Source organism: Carassius auratus, unplaced genomic scaffold (genome assembly GCF_003368295.1).
Source record: "Carassius auratus strain Wakin unplaced genomic scaffold, ASM336829v1 scaf_tig00005790, whole genome shotgun sequence".
NCBI classification, from domain to species: domain Eukaryota; kingdom Metazoa; phylum Chordata; class Actinopteri; order Cypriniformes; family Cyprinidae; genus Carassius; species Carassius auratus.
In genome coordinates this window covers 31,544-40,744 of record NW_020523694.1, presented here as the reverse complement: position 1 = coordinate 40,744, position 9,201 = coordinate 31,544, and the positions used below count along the sequence as shown (strand labels likewise).

General features: G+C 34.9%; 1 protein-coding gene and 1 pseudogene across 2 annotated transcripts; one reads left to right on the top strand and one right to left on the bottom strand.

Annotated features, from left to right (window-relative positions):
- Positions 1–1,755: 1,755 nt before the first annotated feature.
- On the bottom strand, positions 1,756–5,805 carry LOC113071033 (nucleic acid dioxygenase ALKBH1-like; annotated as a pseudogene).
- Positions 5,749–7,449, top strand: LOC113071034 (SRA stem-loop-interacting RNA-binding protein, mitochondrial). 2 transcript variants are annotated; one of them, XM_026244397.1, is made up of 5 exons: positions 5,749–5,840; positions 6,513–6,614; positions 6,807–6,865; positions 6,946–7,053; positions 7,157–7,449. In XM_026244397.1, the coding sequence occupies exons 1-5, from the start codon at positions 5,756–5,758 to the stop codon at positions 7,223–7,225; spliced, it is 423 nt and encodes a 140-aa protein (XP_026100182.1). In that variant the 5' UTR covers positions 5,749–5,755; the 3' UTR covers positions 7,226–7,449. The 2 variants fall into 2 exon arrangements, with proteins under 2 accessions (XP_026100182.1, XP_026100183.1); XM_026244398.1 differs by having other exon boundaries at positions 6,525–6,614; positions 7,157–7,448.
- Positions 7,450–9,201: the final 1,752 nt, after the last annotated feature.

Sequence of the window (9,201 nt, the reverse complement as noted above, 5' to 3'; positions counted from 1 at the left end):
AGGGACTAAGCAGTAGTGAACAATCTTAAGCGTTCTCTTGCTAACAAAGTAACCTTGGTAAGTGGATATATGGGCCTTATACCGTTCAGAAGTTCTGGATCGTTTTGAAATAAGTCTCTCACCAAGGCTGCATTTATTTGACCGAAATACAGTTAAAACTGAAATAAGGATTATGTCTATAAATATTAAAATGCAATGTATAACTTTGATGGCAAAGCTCCATTTTCAGTATCATTACTATAGTCTTCAGTTTCAAATGAGCCTTCAGAAATCATTCTAATATTTTGATTTGTTATTATTATCAATGTTGAAAAAGCTGTGCTGCTTAATCTTTTTGTAGAAATATGATACTTTTTTTCTGGAATCTGTTACGAATTTAAAATTCAAAAGTCTAAACTTTATGAATACCTTTATTATTACTTTTAAACAATTGCATGCACCCTAGATGGATAAAATGTAAGGTAACACTTTAGTATAGGAAACAATTCTCACTAGTGACTAGTTGCTTATTAGCATGCATATTACTAGCATATTGGCTATTTATCAGTAATTATAATGCACATATTCTGCATGACCATATTCTCATCCTTAATACCTAAACTTAACAAATACCTTACTTAGCAGCAGTTAGGAGTTAATTGAAAAATGTATAATAGTTAATAGCAAGAACTGGACCTTAAAATAAAGTGACCTAATTTAATAATTTAAAATAAAAAGATTTTTTCTCAAATCACTGACCTCAAACTTTTTATATATTGGCTTCTTTTATTTTATTTGTATTTATTTATTTGTGAGAGTGAAACTTTGTGACTTTTATTACACTCCAACACCGATGATATTCTTGGGAGTATCATATAAAGAATTTCAGCACCCTGAAATATTTTGAAGTACCATCTCTTAACATGAATGTACTATGGTACCAGTACCATAGTTTTTTTTTTGTATGGATCTAAATATTATAGTAAATGAATATAGTACACCGCCAGTAAGATGGTAGCCTATAAATCACAATACTTGTGATATAATGCAGTTTTATCCAATGATAAGTAGAATAATACTACTATACATAGTATTCTTATAAAAAAAAAAAAAAAGAAAAATAGTATATATTCTTTGAGGTACCTTGGCGTGTCATACCACATACATACTCAGTCGGTGTGTGAATGGGTGAATGTGAGGCAAATTGTAAAGCGCTTTGGATGGCCATGTGGTCTGTTGAAAGCGCTATATAAATACAGTCCATTTACCATTTTACCAAAGTACATAAATATTGTAATCTTTCAATCCCACGATACCCTATAAATAAAAGTACCATGGTATTATCATATTTTTCGGCTATTTCCCATAAAAAACATAACCCAGCATACAGTATAGCCTCTAGATGTGGCAAATCAGGTGACGTGAACTCTGACCGTCCCATGAGGACAACAACAGACAGACCACTGAACGCTGCCGAGCATTTATGTTTTTACAGCATGTAAAAGACCAGAAAACATTAATCTAACAAATCTCACACGCAGACATGAACTTTTGATAGGGTTTCATGAGAGGCAGACTCGGTGACAGAAGTGTTTTATCACCATGGTAACGCAGGCCCCCAGTGTTTTCAGTCACAATGGCAGAGTCAACCTGGATCCCTCGGGGAACTTGTCAAAGGCAATCTCACGCTGGCTTTGACCTGTCGTGACGTCGTTTGACCAGATTAAAAAGATTATACGCCGTCTCCCTGGTTGTCTCTGAAGGTCAGCTCTGTTAGTGTTACAGCCCTGGGTGAGCAAACATGGCAACCAGCCTTAAATCAACAGACCTGCGCCTGGCAAATTGTCACGACTCACAACAGACTGGACTGAATGTCACCGCGGTTCTACAGACTGAGAAGCATTGTGTGTGAAGTTGATCACGACAGGATAAAATGAAGCACTACGCTTTAAGCTGAGCTGACTTGACACATAAGTGGTTGCTGATTTCCAACACCTGCTCTGGAACGAAGAGTCATCATCTGGGAAGTGATCACAATAATGCATTTACTTGCAGTCATATGTCCAATCTTTAATACCAGATGCATTTTACATAAATAAAACTTGGATGACATTCGGAACAGGCACGTTAGGTGTCACGCTCATAGCCTGGTTCGCTTTTCCTCTTCTTATTTTTTGGAGTTCCTTTCTCTGATTTCTCACAGCTGTCTGTTGACGAATGTGATGCCTGTGAACTTGGAAAGGTCTGCCCAGAAGCAAGTACTTGTCGAACGGTCACATTTACCCGAGACGTCTGCATGTACCAGGAGCAAACATCCCAATCCTCTTCGGACACACTTTGGATGATGTCATCATCCTGCGCCTCCGTCTCTAGTCTCTGGCCCAGGCAGGGTGGCAGCATGTTTCCAGCCAGGGCGGAGATGATGCAGGGTACTGCGTGATAAAGAAGGCGGCTGGGACCTGACATCACCATTATGTCACCGCTGTTCATGAACATGGCTGTGGGACGGTCTTCCCTCTTAGTCCCGCCCAAAAGGAATACAGCAGTCTGCCCAAAACTAACATGTGAGAAGCACAAAAGAGTTATGAATGCGTTTCTCATGCTGTCTTTACAAAAAAGATGCCACATGCATTTTATTTTTTAAGTAATATTAGACATTGACAACCTTCTGTATCTTCTGTATCTGCTCCGGGTGTGTGCTCACAGTGTGTGTGTGTGTGTTCACTGCTCTGTGTGTGTGCATTTCGGATGGGTTAAATGCAGAGCACAAATTCTGAGTATGGGTCACCATACTTGGCTGAATGTCACTTCACTTCACTTCACTTCACTTCACTTCATCTTCAGTCACCAATGCTGCATTCAAGTCATGTCAGAATGATCGTATTTAGTAGATGAATCATGTCATAATAACCATTATTTTTTAGGAATTGCTATTCAAACACAATAAAGAATAAGAAATGATTGAACTCTGAGGTCACAGCCACAATTAAAGTTATTATATTTTATTTATTTAAAATTATTTAAAAATTACGACCAAAATCCTTCTATTTATGCCATGATTCTTTTCTTTTTTTTATTTAATTGGTAATTTTCTTTGAGTCCTGATTACCAGATGTTGGAGTTTGCATCATGGCAAAAAAAAAAAAAAAATGTTATTGGTCATAAATTGATTCATTTTAAATAAAATACATTTATCTATTCACAACTAAACTGAATTTCCCACCATTAATCAATGTTGATGCACAATTATCTTAAGTGTTCATTCACATGATCATTTTAATATGCTGATCTAGTGCTCAAGAAACATTTCTTGTTCTTCTTCTTAATGTTTAAAATTTTTGTGCTGTTTGTGGACACAAAAACATTATATTTTCCAGAATATTATGGCGATTAGAATGTTCAAAAGAACAGCATTTATGTTGTCAATTTTAATCCATTTTAATGTATCATTTAGAAATAAAGAAAAATAATACTTTTTAAGTAATATGAATCAGTATATGGAGCCAAAATTTGAGCAAAAAATATTCCTCACCTGAAAGATAACAAAGGTCGGGTATGGTCAAGCTCTGATTCATCCACATTGAATTCCAAGCGACGAATCAGATCGGTAGTAGTTGAGAATGCCCGCCTCTGCGTTAAAGCCAGGAAAGCCACAGGCTGCCGCCACTTTGTGAGAAAGTGAGTGAAGTTCTTCAGGGAATGGAGTGAAGTGGTCTGGTGAGTAAGTCTGCAAAACAAAAGTACTGTATGTCAGAATTGTATGCCTCATTATAGTACAATGGCATAAATGCCTCTTATTATAATAAGTAATCATTTAGCAGTCGCTTTTGTTTAAAGCGACTTACAGCACAGGTTAGCTCAAGGGCACAATAGCCAACCTAGATAATTTACCATCACACCACGACACCCTGATGTATGGAAGCTTATTTCCACAACGGAATTTTTTTTTTTTTTTAAAGGTAACTTCAACTTTTTAATTGTACAACTATAAAAGTTTCTATTTCACAGGTCAGACTTTTTTCTTTTTTTTACAATAAACTGAGATATAAACTTGTAAGTGTGAGGGAAAAAAAAGTAAGATAAGATAAATAAGCTTCCACACTGATGCTCTTTGATCATGGAATGTAAAAAAAAAAAAAAAAAAAGATGTTTTGTCTTTGAGGCAAAGTGCAAATATGACTTTAACATCCTGACTGACATGATAAAAGAGCATTTGCAGCATTCTTTCTCCTCTGTGGCTTTTGCAGTGGATCATTGTCAGCGGTCATGCATGAATATGTAATCAATGGACAATCATATGAACACAGCCTTTCCAAAGAGCTGAATTAGCAGCTTACGCGTCTGATTCAAGAGGGGTGAATGCCTCAGCCTTCAGTTCTACTTCAAGGGAGGAGGAAATTCACTGATTGCTGTCAGACGTTCAGCAGTGTCAAACTAACATCAGAGCTAATGAATCCGGTGTGCACCTCCTGACTGATTTAATAAGACAGAAGACTAAACACCTTTTATGTAATTAGCATATAAACCAGACAGCCAGACATCAGGCCTGTACAATTAGAGATGAAATGTCCGGAAAGGAGCAAATAATGCTAAGAAAGGACAATGTTTTCTCCCTCTCTTTTTATCTCCAGCGAAAACAATAGGCTCCACAGCAAGATACTTATTTTTTAAAATAAATAAATAAATAAAAATAAATAAATAAATAAATAATAATAAAGTATATACTGGTATTGTTTAGACTTATTATAAATCATACATATTATACATGCCCCTTCAAAGATTTGGATTTTGTTTTGTAATGTTTTTATGCTCACCAAGGCTGTATTTATTTGATTTAAAAAAAGGTTAAAACAGTAATATGTGTTTTAATAAAACGGTGAACATTTTACAGGATTCTTTAATCTCATTGTTACATGGCTGTAGTCATTGTTAATATTACGTGAAAAAATAAACACAAATTGTGCACAGCTGAAGCACGCTAAAAACACATTAGAAAGTGAAAGTAGTACCTTGGAGTTCCAATCATAGTGGTAACCCAGTGTCACCCAGCGCAGCTTTTCTAGCAAAGTTTTGGGCTCTCCTTTCCCACAGCCTTTCCTCCTGCAATAATACACAGACCCATTCAGATGAGGAACGGTTGTGAGATGGATCAGGTGCAGTGCAGCAGCGCAAACCATTTATACAAATGCTTTGTGATAGAGAGACTGCAAATCCTCAAATCTACCATCTAGGATCCAGTACGATTACCACAGACATAGCCACAAGAAAGCATCTATGGAGATTAAATTCAGCAGAAGATGAAGATACTCAAAATACACATATATGACATTTGTTTTATTCTAAAAATTGCCTAAATCTACAAAATAATAAACAATATATTATATTCCACTTAGCTGCCAATGCAAGACAGGATCTTAGCGAATAACATCTATACTTTTTTCCCAGTTGTTTTCGGTCTCCTCAGATGACATATGAATTTGGTTACACACGTAGGGTTTCTGTGGATAGATCTTCAGACACTGCTTTACCCAGTACTGCTGAGAACCCGGCAGGAACGGGTTGGATATAAAGATAAACCCTTAATTCCAACAGTAACAACATAGTTCACAGGAAGAAATGGAGGATTCCAATTATGACATGTCAAGGAGAAAAATTTTGACATGTTTTGATAATTTCAAGCATACTAATAGAATCCTTTACATTCTGGAGAACATTCATCTGGAGATTGTTCGTTATTCAAAACTGCCACCAGACTATAAACCACACCTGGATATCCATGAAGACCAAATGCCTTCCAGTCTTTTTCCGGCCGAAGACCAGCTTTGGAAACATCTTCCTCAGGAGTGGAGTTAAGTTCACAGGTAAAAACCTAAAAACAGGCAATTCTGATGACTAGAAACCCAAAAAAGAATTAATGTTCTGTAACATTATACTTGATGCCAGAAAAAGACAATAAACATAAATCACAGCCAAATTAGTCATACATTACATAATTATTGGTTAAAATAACAATAATATACACAGTCAAGTAAAGATAAATATAATGTCATAAAAAGTCTGACCTTTTCATTAGAAGGTCTTGTTTATACAGGTAATCAAATGATCTAATAACTGACTAATTCCAATAATAATAATACTATACTACACAGTTTAGGAAAGACTTAGTTTCAAAGTTAAGGAATATGGAAATATTTTTTCAAATCTGAATGGCTCACCTTGTCTTTACAAGGTTTGGAGAAATTAATGACCTCACTGAAGTCTGGAGGAGGATTTCTCCTCTTGTAACGCTTGAACAGCTTTCTAAAAGCATCTTCTCCATGCTCCGCTATGGAGGCTGCCATCTTTGCCGTCATATTTTGACCTTTCTACTTTTGACGTAAACAATGTAAATCTTCGATTTGATTTAGATATATTTATTATGTAACGTAAACAAAATAACAATTATGAACATAAAATGTATCTTAATGCAATATTTAAAGTTTCTAAATTGTGTAAATTAATGGAATATTTTTTTCTTCTGGTCACGTGGTCAGGGTCACCGTCAGCTTCGCAAGGACTAAACATGGCGGCCACAGCAGCAGGCAAGAAGGTGTTTGAAGTATTTGTGTCAAAAGTACCATGGACCATCGCAACGAGTAAGTAGAAGATTTGATTTAATCAATGGTATTAGATCAGATCAAATTAATATTATGAGTTTAAGTAAATTAAATAAGTCATTATCCTTACTTAACTTCGAAGCATCTTTGATAGAATAGAACATAATAATGTTTTGTATGTACAACAGATCATTGTCTTATATATGTTATTGCTATTGTGTCTGGTTTCAGAGGAAGTTAAAGAATACTTTGGGCAGTTTGGCCAGGTGAAGAAGTGTCTACTGCCATTTGTAAGTAAGAATACACTAAGATTTAATTTCATCTTGTTAAAAGCCTGTATTGCTGAGATGATTTCTCTCTTGTCTAACAGGATAAAGAGACAGGTTTTCATAGAGGGTTTTGCTGGATAGGGTTTACTACTGAGGAAGGACTGCAGAATGCATTACAAAAGGATCCTCACATCATTGAAGGAGCAAAGGTAAGCAGGAACTAGATGAATTGGCCATTAGATGTATCTGGTTAATGCTGTAATTTGAACATCTGCGTCAAAAATCAAATTTTTTTTTTTTCTTTAAATGCAGCTCCAAGTGCAAAAAAACAGAAAGCCGTTTTCTGGAAAAAAATCCAACAAAGAAGCAGAAGACATCTGAAGAGGACATCAGAAATGATCTGATTTCAAGTGTCTTCAGTAACACAATATTGTAATTATTGTGGATGTCTCCTCACTGGGCACACTTGTTTTTCAGAAGCCTAACGAGTTCGAATTATTGTATTGTTTAGTGTTTATTTAGTTTTGTTTTCTTTTTATTTAGTTTTTTTTTTATCAAACTTTTAATGAAATGTGAATAATAATAATAATAATAATAATAATAATAATAATAATTATAATAAAGATTGGAAAGTAATTTGCTGTGTTGGCTACAGATGGCTTTTCTTTGTCAGTCTACTTGTTTTTTTGTGTGTGTGTATTTCAGCATTTTGGCTTTTACAAAAATTTAAAAGTGCTCTCTAAAAAATTTCCAAGAATATTTTTGGTTTATTGGATGAAACTCTTAACATCTTGAATGCAAACAATAATTAAAAGGGTCATATGATGCAATTTTAAGTTTTTTATTTCGCTTTGGAGTGTTACAAGCTCTTGGTTCATGGAGAAGATCTGTAAAGTTTCGAAGACTAAAGTCTCAAATCCAAAGAGATATTCTTTATCAAAGTTAAGAGTCAACCACACCCCCCTAAAATGGCTCATTCAAACACAATGTAAATATTGACAGTGTTTTTACAAACTAGAGACATTTTATATAATTCATCGATTTGGGTTTCATCTATAAAACAAAGTGGCAGAGTTTCTTTTCCGCAGGCAAGCTAAACTTCAAGTTAAAATTATTCCTAATATGTTGGATCTTTTATTGAAGGCAGTAGACTACTTTTACTTGATGAGTCATGACTTCACTTTAATAGACCCCTTAAGAGCTGTGTTTGTGATGTTTTCGTTGGAGGCATGATGCAATGGAGAGGCATTTGCAGATTTTTTTATTTGAAAACACACACACACACACACACACACACACACACATACAAATGCATATGAAGAGTTCAGATGCAAAAGCTTTTAAGTTCTTCTAAAATTAGTATTTGTATCAGGCTCCTATATGTTTAGGTTCAATACACTGCTACTTAAATGGCAAGGTAATTTTAAAAAGCAGTTGGAGGCTTTTGCATATGAACTCTTCTTTCTCTCTCTCTCTCTCTCTCTCTCTCTCTAGTCCTTCCCCTAACTAGATGACACTAGCAGTGCAGAAATAGCAGGAATCTAGCTTTAATTACTTATTATTTTGCACATAATAGATGAGTGATAACTTGAGTGTTTTATGTATAGCTTATGTTATGTAAATGCAAAGAGACATTTTTATCAGTGCTGTTAATTTATTTAGAGGTTATTCAAGGCTGCATCTAGGATGACTTTGCTAATGTTCCGGTCACATTATCTGTCTGAGCTCATGTCATCTTAAATCTTGTCACACTCCATCACCCTGTCCTGTCCTCTTCACCTGAAAGAAACACTGTATATAATGTGTTTACCTTTTAAAATAGATCTGTTGCCTGAGGTTCCCTGTAAGAAAAATGTGGTTGAATTTTTTTTTTTTTTTTTCATCTGCTCAGTCATATAATTTAATTAAAATAAAAGGGATATTGTCACTTACATCCACTTACCATAATTTTATGTTGTGGTACTTACCTGAAAATGTTAAAATTAAGTTTCAACCATGAGAATATATTTGTGTATGAAAATAAATCACAGCTGTGTTGGTTTCTTACATGGAATACATGCTTGAAAATATATTAACAGCTTGAAATATTTCATATTTTAATATTTATGGTTAATTTAATTTTTAAATGGCATATATGAGTATTGTTTTTATACAGGCTATAGTATTTTCACTATCGATTGTATTTAATTGTAAACTACAATAACCACGATGCATTGCGCTCCACGCACGTTGCGTAGTCTACTGTCTACAGATACGCCGGATAGAGGATGGATGACAGCCAATGAAGGTAAATCAGTCAGCTGTTCTATAATTCTCTGAAAATACATCATTAGTCACAGTTCTTAACTCAGACATCA